A 23,785-nucleotide genomic window follows, 5' to 3' on the forward strand; every position below is an offset into this window, starting at 1 on the left:
GGTCTAGACAGTATTTGGTCCTGCCATGCGGGCAGGGGACTGGACTCAATGACCTCTCGAGGTCCCTTCCAGTCCTAGAATCTATGAATCTATGGTACTAATCAATATTTTCATTAATGATTTAGAGCAGGGGTCTCAAAGTCCCAGCCTGCGAGCCATGTGCAGCCCGAGAACCTCCCCACTGCGGCCCACGGAGGAGAGACACATGCAGACATGCTGCCGGCAATGTTGGCTGCAGGCATCGCCCCCCACAGCTCCCATTGGCTCGGGGAGAGGGACAGAGATACCATCACTAGTTGCTGGGCAGAGTCAACCATGGAGACAGCATCATTAGTTGCCGGGCAGAGTCAGCCATGGAGGCAGCATCACTCTTTTCCACAATGAATATAAAGAAGTCAAAATACCGAACACAACTATCTGATGGACACCTTGCTGCAATCCTGAAAGTTACAACTTCTCAGTCACTGAGGCCAAACATCAACAAAGTGACAGAACTGAAGCGTTGCCAGATGATAACCATGCTGTCCAGCCCTCAGAAAAAAAAACAAGGTTTACCTCCCCCTTGGAGAATTTTCCAAATCAAAGCTTCATTTTCTCTGCAAGTGCTGTTTGCTCTGAGTCACTAACAAGCAAATATTGACCGTTTCATAAAATGACACTGTCAAGACCTTTAGGACCAAAATGTATGTTTTCTTAAACAAAAGGAAAGAGACAAATAAAAAACACATTCCCAGTTGGAAAAGCCTATTATTCTGCCAAAGAAAATGCAATCTGATCCCCCCAGTATGGCAGTATTTTGCTGATGCTCAGGGAACACAAAAATCATAAATTCCCTGACTAAAAAACTAAACACCTTGATGGTCAGCTCTGGTTCACGTCTTTACAACAACTCACCTAGCGAAGACTTCACACTAAATCTTTACCTGCATGAAATATTAAACCCTGTGGGCTCAGCTGGTGTAAAGGGGCACAGCTCCATTGACTTCAGTGCAGTAGCTCCACAGACCCCAGCAGAACAGCTGATCCTCTATGTATCAATAATACTTTATATGATGCATGTATGCAATCTTTGTGCTTCTTCATAACATGCTGTACTCTACACCTGTTATTTGTAACCTATGACTCTCTTCTTGATCGTAACGTATTTGATATTATCTTATTTATATTATTGTTGTTGTGCTGGAGCATGTGTGTGGCTGCCAGCAGGCATGTCTTAGGTCTATAGACTATGAAGCTGGTGGATGTGTTAGCTGCCTTCTATCAAGGCTAAATGAGGGAGCAGTTAGCCTCTTCATTTCATGATAACTGAAACAACAGAAGAAACCATCAAAGGCAATCCCTGAGTAAAAGCTGAGCCATGTGGCCAGAGGGATTTGCCTGGAGCCTGACTGCAAATGTAGGGGCTGGGGCATTGATTTGATTGCAGCTGTCTGAGGCCAGGTCTACACTATAAACTTACATCGGTATGAATAAATTCCTCAGGGGTGTGAAAAATCCACATCCCTGAGCGATACAGTTATACTGACCTAACGCCTGGTGCAGACAACCCTATGTTGATAGGAGGGCTTCTCCCATTGACATGGCTACCACCTTTCATGGACGTGGATTAACTACGCTGATGGAAGAAACTCTGCTAGGGTTACCATACATCCAGATTTTCCCGGACATGTCTGGCTTTTTGGGCCTCAAATCCCCGTCCGGGAGGAATTTCCAAAAAGCCAAACATGTCAGGGAAAATAGGGAGGCATGGTAAGGGGACCCCGAGTGCGAGTGGCTGCAGCAAAACTTACAACTCCCGCGATCTGCTGATCTGCTGGGGCTCAGAGGCAGTGGGCGGCATCTGAGCACGCAGCCGCATCCTCCCTGGGCTCCAACTTTCCCGGCTCCCGCCGCTCTCCACTGCGCGCCGGGGCAGAAGCAACTTCCCCAGCACAGCAGCAGCCGGAGTCCGGGGTGGAGGCGGCTGCGCACTCGGATGCCGCTCGCCGCCTCTGTGCCCCCGCAAATCGGGGGAGTTGTTAGTTTTGCTGCAGCCACTCACACTCGGGGTCCCCCGAGCGTCTTTTGCCCGAGCGCTACCGGCTTCACAGGCTTCACGGCAAACTGTGAAGCAGGTAGCGCTCGGGCAAAAGATGCTCGGGGGACCCCGAGTGCGAGTGGCTGCAACAAAACTAACAATTCCCCCGATTTGCCGGGGCACAGAGGCGGCGGTGGCATCCGAGCGTGCAGCCACCTCCTCCCTGGGCTCCAACTTTCCCGGCTTACGCTGCTCTCCACCACGGCGGGGGCCGAAGCAACTTCCCCAGTGCAGCAGCAGCCGGAGCCCGGGGGTCGGGAGGGAGGAGGGGAAATGCGGGGTGCTCGGGGGAGGGGGCGGAGTTGGGGTGGGGACTTTGGGGAAGGGGTTGGAATGGGGGCGGGGAAGGGGCGGAGTTGGGGTGGGGCCGGGGGGAGGGAAGGGGCGGAGTTGGGCAGGGCAGGGAAGGGGCGGAGTTGGGGCGGGGTGGGGGCCCCATGGAGTGTCCTCTTTTTTTCAGTGTTGAAATATGGTAACCCTAAGCTCTGCCATCAGCATAGTAACAGCTTCACTGAAGTGCTACTGCTGCACTGCTGCAGAGTTTTAAATGTAAACCTGCCATGAGTGTGTGAAAAGAATGGGAAAGTGGGCAGATAGCAAGAGAAACCATGTGAGCATTGCCCTAGGAGGAAGCCAACAGAGAGCTTTCTTTTGTGCAGAGTACAGGCTGGAAAAGACAGGCTTTGAAACTGTGAGTAAGGAAACTGCCTCCTCTGCCTCCTGCTTTTCCTTCCTACTGTGATCAGGGAAACAGGACTGTGGGTACATTCTACACAAAGAAACAAGTTTGCACCAAAGAAATATCTGACTAGTATAACCAATCCAGCAAGGCCCTGAATACTGGCTAACTGGTTAAGCCAAAGGACAATGTTGTTTATTAATTTATTTAATACCATATATTGCAGTATCACAGAGAGGCCACAACAATGTGCTAGGCTCTGTAAATATTTAGTTATTTGTATTATCACAGGTCCAGGAGCCCCAGTCATGAACCAGAACCCCATTGTTCTAGGTGCTATACAAACACAAAACAGACAGATGGCCACAGCTCCGGTGAGATAACGATCTAAATGACAAAACATAACAGATGGGTGAGACAAATAAGCAAGCCCAGGGTGGATTTGGGTAGACTGAGTAACAAACATAGTAGGAAGTGCACTATTCTGAGCCAGTCAGTAGTAATGATCACAGTGGTCCACATGCCTAACGGTAATTAGGTTGTAGTTTGTGCTTTATGGAAGACAGGAGGAGGGAGTTGGAGGAGGGCAATTCTCTTTTATCCTATCAAGTTCCAATAGGGAGACCATCACCATGGTGTCCAAGTGCCTTCCAGTAATGCATTAAGCAAAGTGAGTAGCATCTTTCATGTCTGATTCCTTTTTCATTCCTCTCCCTAGGATGAAAATGAAATATAATATTCTCCCCCCACCCCCAATCATTTATGAATGATGTGCCATGTGATTTTATTGTGAAGACTAGAGCTGAAATCTTGGCTCCATTGAACTCAATGGCAAAACTCCCATTGGCCTCAGTGGAGCCATGATTTCACCCTAGGTTTCTACTACTGTACTTCTAAATATACCTGAATATGTATGTTAAAAACATTACACAATCTAAGATGAACATAAATTCATTTTTTTAAAAGGATGTGAATAAAAACATTGCAGACTATATGTGTGTTGATTCTAGTACAGTATTTACATTTGGTGTCTCAAGATTTGTGGGGTTTTATTTGTTAGTTATTTTTTATGCCCATTGTTAATGACACATGGTGAAGGCAGATATGTTGTATACTTTTTAAATTACCCTGTGAATACAATGTAACAACTCTCTTTAATACTTGTATGCATGAGTGGTTGCTTGCAGATACGGGGCCTGATTCTGAACTCACACAGTGAAAGCAGTATCCGTTCCTCAGAATACATTTAAAATGACAGCTTTGATTATAAGCTGTCATTTTAAATCATACACAGGGATGTCTCCTCCCAAACTGAGAATGCCCTCGCGGGGTTCGGGGGGGGGGGGAGAGTAGGGGGGACACACGACCTCTGACTGATGTAAGAGCTGCAGCTGCCACAAATTACCGATAAGTCTTGATTCTACTCCCATTTAAAACCAGTGGAACTTTTATTACTGAGTTAGGCCCTGACCATGCAACATTGTTTCATGTGGGCTCAGGGGTCCACCCACCTGGATATTATTGCAAGATTGGCTCTTTGTGGGAGCAGGATCATACTTTTAAAATATAGTCAATTAAAGATGAAAACAAGTGTTCCTATACTATTTTTCCATGTGGGTTTATTGCCAGCTATTCTAAACACATGGTACGTAGCAGAAGGACAGGAGTATTATCAGCTTTTGGTCTCCTCCTCACCTGTTCCTGCTGCAGCAGTGAGGTGAGGCAACTTCAGTGCTGCACTCTGCCTCTTTCTCCATCACTTACAGCTCCCTGTGCAGGTATTTCAGAATCTTTTTTTCTTCAGATTTACCCAAATACTGCACTTTTGTGCTGCACTTCAGATCTTTGGGCTCTGCTGCAGACTCTTTACTAAAGCCCAGATTTAGCAATATCTGTGCTTAAATTCCATTGACTTCAGTGAGACTTCTATGCTGAAGAGGGATTAAGGCTAAGCACATGCTTAAGTGCTTTGCTGAACGAGGACCTCGAGAGGCATAGGGACTGGTGCTGAGCACAGGAAGGGAGTGAGTCATGGGATCCGCCACGCTGCTTCTTAGCCTTGGGATTTCAATGTGGAAATCTGGGCTAGAGTTAAAAGAACATGATCCCCTTTTCTGGAAGTGAGTAATATTTTAAATCATGTGTTTCTGAGGGGGAACTCTCTTTAAAGAGACGGCACACAATTATATAGTTTTTGTTGTCTGCTCCACAGCTTAGGAGGGTCATTGGGGTGGGCCCCAAGAGCAACACTGCAAATGTGCTCAGGGCACAATATTCCCACCTCCTCTCCTTCTGATGAGCTGCTGGAGAGGCTGGCAGGATGGTGGTGTGGGACACAGGTATACAAGTGCATCCACCATGCATTTCTAGTGGTGCAGGGAGCGATGCATAAGCAGTGATAAATGGGTAGCAGTTGCCAGAGCAGTCTCAACTCTTGGTGGCAGCTGCCTGACTGAGCAGCAGACACCTCTGTCCTGGCCTCCAAATAGGGAGACCAGACGGCAAGTGAAAAATCAGGACGGGGGTGGGGGGGTAATAGGAGCCTATATAAGGAAAAGACCCCAAAATCAGGACTGTCCCTGTAAAATCGGGACATCTGGTCACCCTACCTCTGAATGTGTTAGAAGTATTAATAAGCAGAGCTCTCCTTAGCATGCTTTGGCCAGGTCTTGAACATAATTCCCCCAAACAAAACTGACTCCTGTGCACCATGACCACACTTCAGGGCCAGCCAAAAGATTTCAGTGCGGCTTAGAGCTTCTTTCAGGTACACACCAGATTGAGCTGACACCTTTCACATAAAAAGGTATGTGTGTGAGGAGAGAGAGAGTCATTAGGATGTCCCTCCCCAGCCTCCTGCTACTGCATGGCCCAGGTGCTTGTCCATTTCACCCCTCACAGTTGCTCACATGGTTAGCTTAGGAATAGTAAACTGATGCTGCTATCTTCACAAGGTAAAGGGCTGGACACATGATCTTTATTGTAATGAAAGTGGAAATTCCCCTTCATGGGATCAAATCATCAAAATGATTGTGTGCAGCTCATCAGTGTTTCAGGTTGCTTTTTAATTTTTTTATTTTATTTTATTTTCATTTTTAAGGTTAAAGATGCTTTTTCACTACATTTAAATTTAGGGAGGAAAGTCCTCCATTGTGCCTCCAACAGACATTGGTGTAGTCTCTGACTCTTTCTGAACCCTTTAATTAGCATACAGCAATTGCCCTTTCCCTGAAATTGAGGGGCTCATCCTATAATTCCTTATACAGGTAAAACTCCCATTCTAATCACTAAATTCCCATAGGCAATGCATATCCTGGAAGTCAAGCCTTCAAAAAGCTTGCAGAGTCCTAAGCGTATAATTTTAATGCAGATGTGTGTCATGCATGTCTACATACCTAAAAAATCCAGAAATGACTGAGAAGTGGAATTTTTGAGATACTTGGTGATGTGCATCCACATCTGACATTTCGAATCTACCCTTGTCAGTATAAATTAGAAATGAATGGGAACTAAGTGTCTGGTCCTGAGATACACCGAACATCCTCAACACACATTTATTTCAACTGGAGCCAAGGAAACCCACCACTTTACAGAACTGACTACTACAATAATATAATAGATCTCTTGTGTTTTCTAAGGTACCTCCTACCACTGGCTTTCACAAAGTTTATAGGCCAGTTCTTCAGCTGGCATTTAGGTCTAGGGAGTTTTGCTGACTTACAGTTGTTCAGGAGCTAGCCTTCTGTATTTCAGCGTACCTGAAAATGGGTGAAATCTTAACCCCATTGAATTCAGCGGGACCAGGATTTCATCTACTGAGCTTGATTCTCTGATCCCTTATACCTATTATACATTGGTGTAACTCCATTGACTTCAGTGGGGTTACTCTATATTTATACATATGTAAGTGAGAGAAAATTAGGCCTTCTGTGTTTGTACATGCTAACCCTGCAGACAAAAGGCCAGGGGTAAAATCCTGTCTTCATATAAGTCTATGGTAAAACTCCCAGGCTCCAGGATTTCACCCCAGATATTTTTCGATGTTTGGTTAATGAGTGAAGAAAAATCACCCACAGATTTTTCCTTGAAACAGAGAGTATTCCTGTCACTATGAATAAATGTATTTGTCCATGCTACATCTGCAGACATCCTCATCCTCTGGGGAACAGGAGGTATATAACCCTGGAAGTTTTCCAGATTCATATTTAAAATGTGAGGCACTAACCCTTCTGGCTATTGTCCTTGAATGTACTGAGGATGTACTCTGAATATGCTAACGAGGGAAGATCAACAAAGCAAAAGGCAGATCTCTTTCTAGGAATGGTCACAGACAATGGGCTTGTCTGGCACTTTACAGCACTGCAACTTTCTTGCTCAGGGGTGTGAAAAAACACCCCCCTGAGCGCATCAAGTTTCAGCGCTGTAACATGCCAGTATAGACAGTGCACCAGCACTGGGAGCCACGCTCGCAGCATTGGTAGCTACGCCCCTTGTGGAGGTGGGTTTTTTAGAGCACTGGGAGAGCTCTCTCCCAGCTCTCTGCCGCGACGACACAAGCCACGTTAAAGCGCTGTTGCCAGTGTAGACTAGCCCAATGTTTCAATTCCTAATATTTTCCTGATGCTGGTAGATCTTTCACTATGGACATATCCTTCTATTTAAACAGATGCAAATTGAGCTTCCATGAGTAGTCCTCTCTCCCTTAGTTTTTAAAAAAGAGGCTCAGATTATCCATATATTCTATACAACTGTGAAACGTACAAACATAATTAAAAAATAACACAGACCAGTTTGTGTGGAAGTGCACTGATTAATATGCACTTCAGGTGAGTAGTGATGCACATCTTCAGATCAGATCATGTGATATGTGCTTCTGCAAAGTGTAAGACTCTTACTGTCATTATAATAGGGTCATTTTAAAATAATGTTTAAATACGTTTTAAACATTTTTATGAGATACATACTAATCCAGCAAGGTTCTATTTCACGAATAGTGAAAACTGCAAAAATGTTTTATGCTGTGTTTAATAAAGTTCCATTAATTTTTTTGTAGGTTTTCTGCTTCCCTAGTCTTTCAGCCTAGGCCACATCCACCATGCCTGCTGCTCTAATTCTTTTCTGTATGTCTGTAGATTTCCTTCTCCTCACTTCTACAGCTTCTAACCCATGGGCCTGCTTCTCCATTTATCTACATCTCTGTAAATCAGGAATAACTCCACTGAAGCCACTAATGTAAAATTGGTGTAAGTGAGAGGACACTGTGGCCCTGTAGCTCTAATAAATTAAGCTAGATAGGGCCTGATCTGATCTCACATAGTTTTTATGTTGAATGTAACTTCACTGTGTTTTCTTGAGTTACTATTGATTGACACTGCTGTATATGAGATCAGAATCAGGCCCACAATTTTTTTTTAGATTGGAACTATCAACAGAAATGCAGCCTAGCTTGCTAAGTTACTATATAATCATATTTGGTCCAATGTTACAAATCCTTATAATCACGAGTATCGGTTACTAACATGAATAGTCTTGTTGGCAACATGGTAGTAAATACTATGCCTAGTAGTAAGCGTCTGCAGGATTGGATTCATTGTCCTCTTCTTCTCTCTATCACTTCCTCATCCCCTCCCTTAATTGTAGTCTCTGCCTGGTTTTGTCTCATTTTAGGGCTCAATTCTGCAAACAGATACATAATAGCGCTCATTCCTCTGAGTAGTACTTGACTTCAGGATAGTAAGTACTGCTCCCCATAGTGAGAGTTTGCAGGATAAATCCCTTGGAAGGCAGAAAATCTGTTTGTTTGTTTTAATTTGCTCTGTAAAGTGCCATGCATGTTTAGGTTACATCAGTGACCATAAGGCCTCTTTTCCTTCCCAGCTTATGTATTATGGATCCTTCTATATTCAGTGATTTTGGTTTTCCATTTTCTCCTGTTCCCTGGATACTTTTCTAGGCCCTGTCCTTTCCTCCAGTGTTCGGGGAAATAATGTCTGTCTACAGTTTCCCATTATTTTGCTGATATTATTAGTGATAGATCTGCCTTCTCCCTACGGCCCTGATCCTCCAGCGTTTTCTGATTGACATTTCATTATTTAATTGCACAGGTGAGAAAGCAGCTCCTCATGTCTTTTTCTCAAAATACAAAATGAAACTAATTGTTGCTTAGCCACAAGGAGCAGTGGATTGGGACTAGCAACTAAGAACGGGCTGGGGGAGGGGAAGCCTGACCTGCGGGTAGAGCAGAATGGAATGGGAAGGAAATATACAAAAAGGCCAGATGTATAGAGGGGAGAGATTGAAAAAGCCCATTTTTCATCATTCACCTCCTGAATTAAAACCTTTAAAACATTTTTGCTATTAAATAAATTTAGAAAATCCCAAATTGTGTACATTTCAGAGGTGGCTGGTTTACTTAAATCTGGTCTCCTATATTCATGTTTACACTTATTTGGATGATGATGTAGTCTATGGTATGCAGAAAACATCCACATTGTGTACTAATGCCAGTTAACCTCACAGGGTCTGCCTGTCTTGTTCCTTACACTGGTAACTTTATTGACTTCAATAGAGCTATTCCTGATTTAAACACATCTATATGAGAGGTGAGCCAGTCTCACGTTCTGCTTTAACCAATCACAATTCAAAAATGTTTAAGCCATTTTCCTTCTTTTGCTAATCCCACCGCAGGGGCTGTCAGGTGGTTGTTTCATTAATATCAGTATTATCCTGTACTATAAAGTTCCAGGAGCACATTCTCAGGGGTCAGATTAGATTTGGGCATATGTGGGTAAATCATAACTATATGTCTTACCACTAGAAACTGAACAGAAGAAGAGTTGGAGGGGGAAGGGAGACAACCATAACAATTTTCTAATTTGAATGCTGGATACTCTGGACTCAGTCCACTTTTTCACTGGTGTAAATTAAGTCTACTGGATTTACTCTTGATTTACACAAGTGTAACTGAAAGCAGAACTTGGCCTACTGTCTCATCAAATATACCTGTCATGGCTGCAGGAGAAAAGGAGAGAAATAGAAGAGGAGGACAATAGCTTCATCCCTAAACCTTTAGGGGAACTGGAGTTGGGCCCCAGTTGCAAAGTTTGAATCTCTGGATTTGGATCCAAATTTCCCTAAATATTGTATCTGTTCAGACTTGGGAGCTTTGGTTTTGAACAATATACGGACTGGGGCCAACCATAAAATTCAAATCTAGATGTGAACTTCCTCAGGGCTCCCAGGTGCTAGACATGGGCAAGGTGGAAGGATCCTCACAGCTTGTCCTGGAATCCCAAGGCTTTCATTTTTAGTTCCCCTCTCTACTTGTAAGGGTCTGTATCCTGACAACTTTCCTTACAACAGATGAGGGCTGAAACCCACTTCATCTGGTACACAGAAAGCCAATTTCTGCATAACAACATGGATATGCTAAGAACCTCTCCACTCTGCCTCTGCAACAGCAATAGTATAGCATGCAAGATTCCCTTGCTTTTCTACAGTGACTATTAAACTCATTCCCCAAGCTGGGCATATTCCTGCAGCCCACCACTGATGAGGATGGTGCACAGAAATACATACAAAATCTATTTGCCTTGTCCTTTGCTACAAACAAGCAAAGTAGTGTGGGGTCTCCTCTCTTCTCTATAAACATATGTAATTCCCACTGACACCAATGGAATGTGCATAAGAAGGGGAGAGAGTCCTGCTTTGGCCCAATGGAGGTGAATCAATAGAAAATGGAATTTAATAATGAGTTTAAAAACAACTACAACAAAGAAATCCTAACTATTTAGGACATGTGACATTCTGCAGTAATGCAGTTTGTCACCTGACAGCATTTCCCAAAGTGTCTGTGCACAGTGGGTGAAATTTTCTAATCCTACATAAAACCCAAGCACAATGGTCATACTTAAAAACTTGTCTGTTGTCTTGGATAACCATCAGCAGTAGCCGTTTTCTCTAGGTCAGTGGATAGATTACTATTTGTATTATAGTAGTGCCTACACTAGAGGCCCCAACTGAGATCAGAGCCCCATTGTGCTAGGTGCTGTATATACACATAATGAAAAACACATCTTGCCCCAGAGAATTGCAGCCTAAATAGACAAGACAGACAAAGGCTGGAAGAAGGGGTATCCCCACTTCGCAGCTGGGGAACTGAGATTCAAGGAGATTAAGCGACTTATCCAAAGTCTTACAAAGAGTGTGCAGTAGAGCTGGGAACTGGACCCTTATCTCCTGAGTTCCAGTCCAGTGACTTAGTCATAAGAGCTGCAGCCTCTTTAGTGTGGTTTGCAGTATTCACTATACAAAGTACAGGGAGTTTCTAAGGAATACTGCAAATAGATTCCAAGGCCAGAAGAGACCATTGTGAGTATCTACTCTGATGTCTTGTATAACACAAGCCAAGGAACTTCCACAAAATAATGCCTAAAGCAGATCTTTTAGAAAAATATCCAATCCTGATTTTAAAATTGCCAGTGATGAATAATTGGTAAATTGTTCTAATGGTTAATTACTCTCACCATTAAAAATGTACACCTTATTTCCACTCTGAATTTGTCTCTAGCTTCAACTTCCAGCCATTGGATTGTGTTATACCTTCATCTGCTAGTCTGAAGAGCCCATTATCAAATGTGTATTCTCCGTGTTGGTATTTATAGACTGTGATCAAGTCACCTCTTAGCCTTCTCTTTGTTAAGCTAAATAGACTGAGCTCCTTGAGTCTATACTAAATCCTGAGGTAATGTTATCCCAGGCAAGACTGATTTTAAGTGTGACCACTGTTCTTGGGCTATGTGCTACTTTCGAAAAAAATCATACCACCACAATGTGGGGGCAAACCATAGCGTGGCTGCTACTCCCCCTGTGTGCATGTGTGAGGGGGGCCCTGGTTACTAGATATGCATCAGTATAGAAGTGGCTCCTTCCCTTGTCTGCCCCCTTAGCCCTTCTCAGTGATGGGATGGCCTCAGATAGCATAGAGCCCTCTGCTCCAGTGTAAGGAGGATAGAGAGGCCCCCACCTGTGTGGCTTCTCTACCCATGACCTCTTTCCTCTGACAAGAATACCACAGGAATTATGTGGCCCAGAAGGAGCCTTCCATCAATGGGTACATTTCACCAAGTGGGCCTAATCCACAATAATAAGACATGTCTGTTACTTTAGTATCTAACATTCTCTGAAAAGTATACCATCCAATATTATTTTTAATATGCTTCATCTCCCTTGTCCCAGGCAACTAGTAGGGAGTTTAGGTGGAAGAGAGACAGCCTGCCACCACTTACAAGCCTCTCTCACACTGTATCCTCCTATCTCCCAGTATATTTAAGCAAGATTTTTAATATTGCCGTTCAGGCTAAAAATTATATTGAGCTCTTACATAGACCTCCTGTTTTTAACCGTCAAAGTTCTTTTCGTGCATTATCTTCAGCACACCTCCATGAGGCCAGTGCCACCATCCTTGTGTTACAGATGGGGAAACTAAGGCACAGAGGCCGAGTGACTCAGTAACTGCCCTACTGTAAGTGAAGTCATCAGAAGCAAGCTGTGCTCACTTACTATTCAGTGAACAAACACAGAAATGACAAACTCATTTCCTGAAGCTGAAACCATGTTTGTTCTTGTACTTACTTACTAGTGAATGGAGTGCTGTCAAAAGAGGCTAAAATCCTCCAAGCAATACACCAGCTCTGGAGCAGTGAGTGCCTGTGGAAGTATAACTTCACCTGGCATCAGCAGAGCAGCCATGACATGTTTCAATCTTTCCGTACAAAATCTACTGAGAAACTCTTTCACTTTTTCAAGATACAAAGCGTGTGTTGTTACCTATCTCTCTCTTACAGTCCAGGCATGTTACTGGGACCTGATAAAAACACAATACTGATTATTTAACAACTTTAAACCATATTCATTTTTTTAACATTCCTTCTACGACATGACTTTTCTTTCATGGACATAATACATGCAATATGTGTTTGCATATAACCTTCTCTCTGAAACATGTCTTCCTGTTGAGATGATCCTATGTCTGTGACATGGTTTCATTTAGCTGCCAGTCCATTTGCAAAATGACTCTCTCGGAAATAATTCCCATAAAAGCAGCCTGTATTCTGCAAGGAAGAATTTAATCTCAAACCAGCTCTTCAGAATACTGATGGATTTCTGGTACTGATTTTATTATGCAAAGCATCACCTACATATTTTACATGAAATGGTTCTGAAACATTATCAAAATGAACTCCCTCTTTCTCCAGATGTAACGAACATCCCTCCCCCCCACCGTGGATTACAGCTCAGATGATGTAGACCCAGTTTCAGACCCAGACGTGAACTCCATGCAAATATATTACAGGCAAAGCTTAATTTTACCCCTACTGAAATCCACAGCCACATACGAATCAGACCGAGAACACAGACGCATGCTGACATAACAACACACACTCACAGAGGAATGAGACACACTGCCATACTGTGACATGCATAAGACACAAACAGAACATTGTCTCACTCAGCGTGTACAGCTATTCTCTACATATTCACCTAGGCAGTGAGGAAGGCACTAACCAGAGCAGACCCCAGTGAAAGAAGCATGCTGTCAGAGAACAAAGTTGTTCCTAAAATGCCTCTAACGATCTGCATTATGCTAAAGCTGAAGGGACACAAGCTCAGGTTCTTCACTCACCTCCACAAAATAAAAGCAGGGCAATAGAGTGACGCTGTCCTTGGTCACTTTGCCTTTTTGCCTCTCCTTTGCAGACATGCTGGCTAAGGGGCTGAGCTGAGCTCTTCTTTTAGGGATGGGGATGAGTGCTTCGAAGCAGGCTTCCTCTCCTCCCGTTCCGGTGCCTTGTGTGGATGTCACATGCCCCAGAGGCACCTCTGGAGAGCACAGCGTGAAGCTTCTCCCTTTGCAGCAATCCCTTGTGCCACACGCAGGCAGCCCAAAGCCTCTTCTCTGCGAGCGATCTCCTTCCTTCCCCAAAGCTGCTGCAATGGCTTCCACCCCCAGCACAGAGCCCTGGCTTTCTCTGCCCGAGGAGGATTCGCTGCACTTACAGTCCTGAAGCTTCGTACAATATTCATGGGCTTGACGTCAAGAAACCTACTCCAGGGAAAAGGAAGGGGCCCCATTATCCTACAGGAGGAGTGGAGCCTGCTCCAGTCACCTTAACCCTTTCCCTCCTGGATCTATTGGTTTTGAGTATTCAGGAAGGGCGGGAAATCAGGTGGGGAGCAGAGTTGGGATCATGGGGAAGATGGGCAGGAAGGATGTAAAGTGGTAGGAGTTAGATGCAGCAGCTGAGGGGCAAGTGGGCCCTGAGATTCCTGGGGAGCAGAAGGGGAAGGTATGTAGGAAGCTCTGAAAAGGGAATGGCCAGGTGACTGTTGCTCCACCCCTCCCTCAAGTGGGACATCGGGTAGCAATGATTCCCCACCTCCTCCATTGCAGGGACAAAAGTAGCTGCAGCATGCCCCTCCTCACATGCAGGTTGTGTTGGCCTGGTGGGGAAGGCAGGAGTAATGTGAAGGTGAGTCCAGTGGTTCCTCCTCCTCCTGCCCCCTCAGCATAGGGGAAAGAGGAGGCTGCAGTGGTGGGTAACCAGCAGGAGGCAGATATGCACATCATTGGCTGGGGGAGGGGAGGTCTGTGTGCTGGTTGTACAGGTCTGCCCAAGGGTGAAGGAGAGAGCTGAGGAGAAGGACCTGCAGAGCTAGTTGGCTTTTCAAGAGTAAGGTCCAAAGTTGCAGCGCTCCAGAAGCATTACAATGGGGGAATTTTCAAGTGGCTGGGGCCACTTTGACAAGGTAACTGGTTTGGTGGATAGGGGGAATGCGATGGACATAATATACCTGGACTTTAGCAAGGCTTTTGACACAGTCGCACATGACATTCTGTAAGTAAGCTGGAGAAATGCAGGCTCAGTAGACTGCCATTAAGTGGATGCATATTTGATTAAATAACACTGGCCCCAGATCCCCTGTGGACCCCCACTTGAGACCTCCTTCCAGTCTGACTTCATTCATTAATAGTTACTCTATGTTTGCAGGTGTTCAACATCTTTATTAATGACCTGGATGTAGGAATAGAGGGCATACTGATCAAATTTGCGGATGACACAAAGCTGGGATGGGGGGTTGCAAACACTTTGGAGGATAGCGCTAAAAATTCAAATGGATCTTGACAAATTGGAGAACTGGGCTGTAGTTTGGAAAAGATGAGGTTAAGGGGGGGGACATGATAGCAGTCTTCAAATACTTGAAAGGCTGCCATAAAAAAGGTGGAGAAAAATTGTTCTCTCTTGCCACAGAAGGCAGGACAAGAGGCAATGGGTTCAAACTACAGCATAGCAGGTTTAGATTAAATCTCAGGAAAAACTTCCTAACTGTAAGAACAGTAGGACAATGGAACAAACTGCCTTGGGAGATTGTGGAATCTCCTTCACTGGAGGTTTTCAAAAAGAGGCTGGATGGCCATCTGTCTTGGATGGCTTAGACCAGGGGTGGGCAAACTTTTTGGCCCGAGGGCCACATTGGAGAATAGAAAGTGTATGGAGGGCCATGAATGCTCACAAAATTGGGGTTGGGGTGTGGGAGGGGGTGTGGGCTCTGGGTTGGGGCTGGGGATGAGGAGTTTGGGGTGTAGGAGGGTGCTCTGGGCTGGGACCGAGGGGTTTGGAGGGCGGGAGGGGTATCAGGACTGGGGCAGGGGTTGGGGCATGGGGAGAGGCTCAGGGGGTGCAGGCTCCGAGTGGCGCTTACCTCAAGCAGCTCCCAGAAGCAGTGGCATGTCCCTTCTCCAGCTTCTACGCGGAGGCGTGGCCAGGTGGCTCTGTGCCCCTGCAGCTCCCATTGGAGCACGTAGGAGCTGGAGCGGGGCCATGCCGCAGCTTCCAGGAGCTGCATGGTGTGGCCCCTGACCCAGCGCCCCGGCTGGCGCTCTTGAGCAGGGCCGAGCTGTGTGGTGCAGCCCCCGACCCAGCGCCCCGGCCGGAGTGGGGCCGAGCCGCTGGTGTGGCCCCTGACCAACCGCCCCAGCTGGAGCACTGGAGCGGGGCCGAGCTGCATGGTCCGGCTCGCGGGCTGGCTTAAAACGGCTCACGGGCTGGACGCGTCCCATGGGCCGTAGATTGTCCACCCCTGGCTGAGACACAACAAATCCTGCATCTTGGCAGGGGGTTAGACCAGATGACCCTTGTGGTCCATTCTAACCCTATGGTTCTATGGTTCTAAGTTCACTTTGTGGCAGGTGTATCAGCACAAAGCAGACTCCACACCCAAGGGAATTGGAGTTACTCCTGATTCCCTCCAGTAAGAGGGATAAGAATCAGGAAAATAATATTTCAAAGTAAAAGCCACCAGGACCACTGATTAAAGTCATCAAGGGAGTTCTGGGAGGCAGGGCCTGGTACCAGTTTGATGGTTTCCATGGTACCAGTTTGATGGTTTGCACTAGTTTGCCAATTCAATTACAAAATCCCACTTTTTAAAACTGCTTTTTAAAGAGGTTTTCAACTGCAGCAGCTTTAATATATACTGTTGGAACATGTGAATCCCTGTGGCTGCTGACAGCAGACTTGCGCTCCAAAAATCTTTATTTAAGGATTTAAGATGACCTTGTCCCTAGTACAGGGAGTAGGTAATTTGTAGGGCTGTCAAATGATTAAAAAATTAATCATGATTAATCACACAATTAAAAAAATTAATTGTGATTAATTGCACCGTTAAACAATAATAGAATACCATTTATTTAAATATTTTGGGATGTTTTCTACATTTTCAAATATATTGATTTCAATTACAAGATGGAATATAAAGTGTACAGTGCTCACTTTATACTTATTTTGGATTACAAATATTTGCACTATAAAAAACAAAAGAAATAGTATTTTTCAATTCACTTAATACAAGTACTGTAGTGCAATCTTACAAATGTAGAATTATGTATAAAAAATAACTGCATTCAAAAATAAAACAATGTAAAACTTTAGCGCATACAAGTCCACTAAGTCCTATTTCTTGTTCAACCAATCGCTCAGACAAACAAGTTCGTTTACATTTGAAGGAAATAATGCTGCCTGCTTCTTCTTCACAATGTCACCTGAAAGTGAGAACAGGCGTTCACATGGCACTGTTGTAGCTGGCGTCACAAGATATTTACATGCCAGATGCGCTAAAGATTCATATGTCTCTTCATGCTTCATCCACTATTCAGAGGACATGCATCCAGGCTGATGACAGGTTCTGCTCGATAACAATCCAAAGCAGTACGGACCGACACATGTTCATTTTCATAATCTGAGTCAGATGCCACCAGCAGAAGATTGATTTTCTTTTTTGGCGGTTCAGGTTCTGTAGTTTCTGCATCAGAGTGTTGCTCTTTTAAGATTTCTGAAAGCAGGCTCCACACCTCGTCCCTCCCAGATTTTGGAAGGCACTTCAGATTCTTAAACCTTGGGTGGAGTGCTGTAGCTATCTTTAGAAATCTCACATTGGTATCTTCTTTGTGTTTTGTCAAATCTGCAGCAAAAGTGTTCTTAAAAATGAACAAGTTGTGCTGAGTCATTATCCGAGACTATTATAACATGAAATATATGTCAGAATGTGGGTAAAACAGAACAGGAGACATACAATTCTCCCCCAAGGAGTTGAGTCACAAATTTAATTAACACAATTTTTTTTAACAAGCATCATTAGCATGGAAGCATGTCCTCTGGAATGGTGGCCAAAGCATGAAGGGGCATACGAATGTTTAGTATATCTGGCATGTAAATACCTTGCAATGCTGGCTATGAAAGTGCCATGCGAACACCTGTTCTCACTTTCTGGTGACATTGTAAATAAGAAGTGGGTAGCATTATCTCCCGTAAATGTAAACAAACTTGTTTGTCTTAGCGACTGGCTGAACAAGAAGTAGGACTGAGTGGACCTGTAGGCTCAAAAGTTTTACATTGGAGCGGTCCCCCACAGGAGACATGGATATAACCAAGCTCTTCACGCTCCTGACGGAGAGCCAGGAGCGACAGCAGGCGGCCCAGCGACAGCAGCAACAGCAGCAGCAGGCCACCCAGCTCCAACAGCAGCAGCAGCTCGTCCAGCAGCTGGGAGCCCAACAGCAGCAGCTGATACAGGACTTGACGGTGCAAAACCGGGAGTTCCAGCAACAATGCTTACAGCAGTTGGCAACGGCTTGGCCCCGGCCCGTGGGGCCTCAGCTGGGAGATCCGGACAGGGCTCCCCGGTTCACCCTGCCTGTAAGACTGACCAAAATGGGACCACAGGATGACCCCGAAGCCTTTCTGGTGACCTTCGAAAGAGTCGCGCATGTTGCCGGGTGGGCGCCAGACCAGTGGGCCACCCTCCTGGCACCATACCTGACGGGGACGGCGCAAACAGTCTACTGGGGTTTATCTGTGGAGGAGGCCAGAGATTATACCCGGGTAAAGGCGGCAATTTTAGACGCCTTAGACATCAGCCCCGAAACCTTCCGGCAGCGGTTCCGGGCTCTGTCCTACACCCTGAGCGCCCGGCCTCGGTTGGTGGCCCAGGAGCTGAGGGACCTGTGTCGGTGGTGGCTACAACCCGAGAGGCGGAACCCCGAGGAGCTCACCAAGCAAATTCTGTTGGAACAGTTCATTCATATCCTCCCGTCCCGGGGGAGGGCTTGGGTCCTCCGCCACCGGCCTCCAACTGTAGCGGCTGCCGTCGCCCTCATGGAGGACTTCCTGGCGGCGGAAACCCTGGTGGGGCCGGGTATGGGGGGCCACCCTCCAGGGCTCGATCGCCCCAACCCCGAGAGACGGGAGCACCCCCGAGTTGAACCACGGAATCCCCCGGGGAGTCAGGAGCCCCGGTATAGACGTCCCGAGGGTCCCCCTCGGCCTGCACCCGTGGGACCCGAGAGCGGGACTGGCGGTGGCCCGCGGAGTCCCCCTAGGAACCAAATGCGGGGCTCAGCCTGACCCGGGCGACCAGAAATCGGACCCTGTTTCTCCTGTGGGAAGCGGGGGCATCTCCAACGCGACTGCACTGAGATGGACTGCAGCTTTGGGCACGTGTGCGCCGGGGAGAACCGTGCCCGACCCCCGCAGGCCGCCAAGGTCACCGTGCCTGTCGTTGTTGGAGATTGCCAGACCCGAGCCCTGGTTGACTCGGGCTGTGGACAAACCCTAGTCCGCCACAGCCTGGGCTTCCCCGAAGACCCCCAGCTGGGGAACATCCTCCTGCAATGCATCCATGGGGACGTTCGACCTTACGCCAGTGCCCGAGTCCCACTGACCGTTGACGGAGTCACGCAGACCATGGTGGTGGGCCTGGCCCCGCGACTCGCTTACCCCGTGAACTTGGGGCGGGACTGGCCAGAGTTCCCGGGCGTCCTAGGCTCCCATGCGCAGGAGAGCCCCGATATCACCCCCGCCTTGGAAGGGGATTGCCGCGAGGACCCCCTTGAGGAGACTGAAGAGGTGGGACATCGGAGCCACGAAGGAGGGCCTAAAGACCTCCCACTAATGCTGACAGATGACCCTCAGATCGCTACGGACTTCTGCCGAGACCAGAGGGAGGATCCCACCCTGAGCAGGGCCTATGAACAATTGGCCGCGGTAGACGATGCGCTGATTGATCCCGCCCGGGCCAAGGGGTGGCCCCGGTTCGAGCTACGGCGTGACCACCTCTATCGGGTCGACCGAGATTCCCACACCGAGGAGGTCCAGAGACAACTGATGGTGCCCCGGTGCCACCGACGAGCGGTGATGAAGCTCGCCCACGACGTCCCCACGGCCGGGCACCTGGGTCAAGAGAAAACCCTCGCACGGATTCTGTCCCGGTTCTTCTGGCCTGGAGTGCACCAGGAGGTGCGAAACTATTGTAGCTCCTGTCCGGAGTGCCAGCTTGCTGCTCCCCCACGGACGGCCCCGGCCCCACTAGTCCCCATGCCCATTATGGAGACCCCGTTCGAGCGGGTGGCCATGGACTTGGTGGGACCCCTCCCGAGGAGCCGGGCCGGGTTTTTGTACATCCTGGTCATAGTGGACTACGCGACCCGTTTTCCCGAGGCCGTCCCGAGGAGCATCACCGCAAGGACCATTGCCGACGAACTCGTCAAGGTCTTTGCCCGCGTGGGCCTGCCCCGGGAGATCCTCACCGACCAGGGTACCAACTTCACCTCCCGGTTGCTGCGGCAGGTCTGCAGACTCCTTGGGATTAAGCAGCTGCGCACCTCTGTGTACCACCCGCAAACCGACGGCCTAGTCGAGCGGTTCAACCGCACCCTGAAAGACATGCTGCGCAAGTTCTCCCCTGAGGACCTGCGCCGATGGGACCAATTGATCCCACCATTGCTCCTGGCCGTCCGTGAGGTACCCCAAGCCTCCACCAAATTCTCTCCCTTCGAGCTGTTATACGGCCATCGTCCGAGGGGACTGCTGGATCTCATGAGAGAGACCTGGGAACAAGCCCCGTCACCCACTCAGGGCCTTCTCTAGTATGTCCTCCAGCTGCAGGGACGCCTGGCACAAGCCGGAACTCTCGCTCGAGAGAATCTGAAGGCCGCACAGGAAGCTCAGGCCCAAACATATAACCGAGAGGCCCGAGTCCACGAGTTCCAGCCTGGCGACCGGGTTCTCCTTCTCTTACCCTCCAGTGAGTCCAAACTACTGGCGCGGTGGCAGGGGCCATATGAGGTGATCCGGAAGATTGGGCCGGTCACCTATGAGATCAACCAGCCCGACCGCCGGAAAAAAGCCCAGCGGTATCACGTCAACCTCCTGAAACCCTGGCGGGAACGGGAAGGCCTCTTGATTAATCCCTGTCCACCAGAGCCCGAGTTAGGGCCTCGGGTTACACCGACCGAGGACGTCGGCACACCGCAGCTCGGAGAGTTCTTGACTGTGGAGCAACGGAAACAGACCGGGTGCCTCCTGCAGGCGTTCCGTGGGACGTTCACTGCCCAGCCGGGCTACACGACCCTCGTGTACCATAACATTCAGACAGAGCCGGGGGTGGTGATCCGAGAATCAACAAGACCCCTTCCCTATTGTATGCAGCAGGTCGTCGAGGAGGAAGTCCGAGCGATGCTAGAGCTGGGCGTCATTGAACCGTCCCAAAGCGAGTGGCGCAGCCCAGTAGTCCTGGTTCCCAAACCGGATGGCACACAGCGCTTTTGCATCGATTTCCGCTGGGTTAATTCCATCTCAAAGTTCTACGCCTACCCCATGCCTCGGGTAGATGAGCTGCTGGACCGTTTAGGTAAGGCCCGCTTCCTCACAACCCTTGACCTAAGCAAAGGGTATTGGCAGATTCCCCTCGACCCCATGTCACAGGAGAAAACTGCTTTCGCCACCACCACGGGCCTCTACCAATTCACCCGGATGCCCTTCGGTCTCCATGGTGCCCCCGCGACGTTCCAGCAGCACATGGACCGCCTCCTGCTTCCTCATCGGGAATACGCGGCCGCGTACCTGGACGATGTAGTCATTTATAGTGACCGATGGGAGAGCCACCTGGAGCGGGTAGCGGCTGTCCTGAGGTCCCTACGAGCCGCCAGGTTAACCGCCAACCCAAAGAAATGCCGTACCGGGTGGCAGGAGACCACCTACCTAGGCTACACGATTGGAGGAGGACAAGTGAAGCCACTTTTCGGAAAGGTTCAAGCCCTAGCAGCATGCCCACCACCCACTACGAAGTGCCATGTACGCCAATTTCTGGGACTGGCGGGCTATTACCGGAGGTTTATCCCCGATTTTGCCTCCATTGCAGCCCCCTTAACAGAGCTCCTCACCAAAACCAGTCCCAGATGGGTGGAATGGACCCCGGAGTGTGACAGCGCCTTCCGGGCCCTCAAAGACTGTCTCTGCTGCGAACCCATCCTGTACAGCCCCGACTTTGACCGAGGATTCGTCCTCCAGACCGACGCCTCAGAGGTAGGACTAGGGGCGGTCCTGTCTCAGGAGGTGGATGGGGAGGAGCACCCCGTTATATATCTCAGCCAAAAATTATTCCCGCGAGAAAGACACTACGCGGTAATAGAGAAGGAGGCCCTAGCGGTAAAATGGGCCTGTGATACCCTGCGTTATTACATCCTAGGGGTCCCCTTCATACTAGTCACGGACCATGCCGCGCTTTGGTGGTTGGCCCGAATGAAGAACAATAATATGCGATTAACGCGGTGGTACCTGGCGTTACAGCCCTATGCCTATACCATCCGCCATAGGGCCGGTAAGGACCACGCGAACGCGGACTTCTTGTCCCGCATGGGAGAGTTAGACGGGTCTGGCCCCGAGGGACGGGAGCCAGCCTTGAGGGGGGGGGTGCGTAGCAAGGCCGTGGGACACCCCACAGCCCCGCTGAGGGCCGAACCTCCCCTAATCCCAACGTGGGTGGAGCCACCGGGTCCGGCACCCGCCCTTCCGAGGTCACGGCCCCGACCCGGAAGTATAAAAGCCCGCCTGCAGAGCTCAGTGGAGCCCAGGCCGGCGGAGAGAGCAGACGTCCGTGGCCGAGCTCCCGCTTGGGAAACAGCCGCAGGCTGCGACCGGCTTGCTGATTTACCGGGCCGGTCGAGCCTACCTCTCGCCCGGTACCCCGAGGAGGACTGGCCAAGCCTGCCCCGTGCCAGCTACCCCGAGGAGGACTGGCCAAGCCTGCCCCGTGCCAGCTACCCCGAGGAGGAGCCGAGCCTGCCCTTCGCTACCTACCCAGAGGAGCCAATGCTGGTGGAGAGCACCGACGACACTAAGACGGCCCAGGTACCATACGAGGGGGAGTGTGGAAGTAGCCCAGGGGTAGCCGACCCCAGTCTGGCTGCTGCACTGCCAGAGCCAATGTCAGTGTGTTGCGGCCAGGATCCCCACTGACAGCAGCGAATTTCCATTGCTGCTAGGGCCCCGGACTGGGACGCAGTGGAGTGGGAAGGCCTGCGTCCCCCCTGCCACCCACTCCTTGGGTGGCAGACTCCCCCTGTTTCCCCCGGCCTAGAGAGGCTGGGTACCTGATTGACTATTTGTTTGCTGCCCCGCCCTGACCTAGGGCCTGGGCTATCACAACTGACCCAGCCCCTGCTTAAGGGCCTGGGCCTCTGACAGACTAGTTGCTTGCTGCCCCGCCCTGACCTAGGGCCTGGGCTGCTATAGACTTTGCCTCAGCCCTTGCTTAAGGGCCCGGGTTTCGGACCTCTTGACTCAGCCCCTGCTTATGGGCCTGAGCCCCTAACTGTGTGCCTGTTGTCCCAGACTGCCACCGGACCAGAGCGAGGCAGTGGGACACCCCACAGCCCCGCTGAGGGCCGAACCTCGGCCCAAACCTACTACAGATGGATACTAATATGGAAGCATATGATATAATACTTGGTTGGCTGCCTGAGTGATCCTGCCTTTTTGGATGGAAAATGAGCACTGTTGAGTCTGACTTTCCCTGCTGGATGGAGGAAAGAGCACTGCACATAACAGCTTGTGTCTGTTTCCCACCTTGAAAATGTGAAGAGAGCCTCAAGTGATCTAGTGCACTATGACAAGAGACTAGTATTTTCGGCTATTTTTCGAGGTGGAGATAGTAGTAGTAGTAGTGGCAGCGGTGTATTATCGCCTAGGCCAACAAGGCCTAGGCCTAGGGCGGCAAATTTGCCGGGGCAGCAAATTTGCTCTTGCCCCCTCCCCAACTCCGCCCCTTCCCCAAATCCCCAGCCTGCCTCTTCCCCAGGCGCGCCGCGCTTCCCTCCTTCCACCTCCTTCCCAGGCTTGCCGCGCTGGGAGGGAGGGAGAAGCAAGTTGCAGCGCGCTCAGAGGAGGTGGAGCAGAGGTGAGCTAGGGCCCACGGGCGCGGGGAGTAACGGGGGGCCGGGAACCGCTCCCCAGCCCGCCCCAGCTCACCTCTGCTCCACTGCCGCCGCCATCCCCCGAGTGCACCGCAACTCCCCTTCTCCCCCCTCCCTCCCAGGCTTGCCGCGCGAAAGCGCTGGGAGGGAGGGAGGAGAAGCGAGTAGCGGCGCATTCAGGGGATAGCGGAAGTGAGCTGGGGCCGGCGGGCACGGGGAG

The 23,785-nt window shown here is 49.1% G+C and overlaps 1 protein-coding gene across 1 annotated transcript in view; it reads right to left on the bottom strand.

Moving 5' to 3' along the window:
• The window catches only part of LOC112119382 (phospholipid phosphatase-related protein type 4), a 55,962-nt gene extending 42,394 nt beyond the window's left edge, over window positions 1-13,568 (bottom strand). The window contains exon 1 of the mRNA XM_029912380.1: window positions 13,441-13,568. Within this exon, the coding sequence (XP_029768240.1) occupies window positions 13,441-13,518 (78 nt within the window). The 5' untranslated portion in view covers window positions 13,519-13,568. The remainder of the gene's footprint in view (window positions 1-13,440) is intronic.
• Between the last annotated feature and the right edge of the window lie 10,217 nt (window positions 13,569-23,785).

This window comes from Terrapene carolina, unplaced genomic scaffold (assembly GCF_002925995.2).
Source record: "Terrapene carolina triunguis isolate 2854851 unplaced genomic scaffold, T_m_triunguis-2.0 Scaffold211, whole genome shotgun sequence".
Taxonomy (NCBI): domain Eukaryota; kingdom Metazoa; phylum Chordata; order Testudines; family Emydidae; genus Terrapene; species Terrapene triunguis.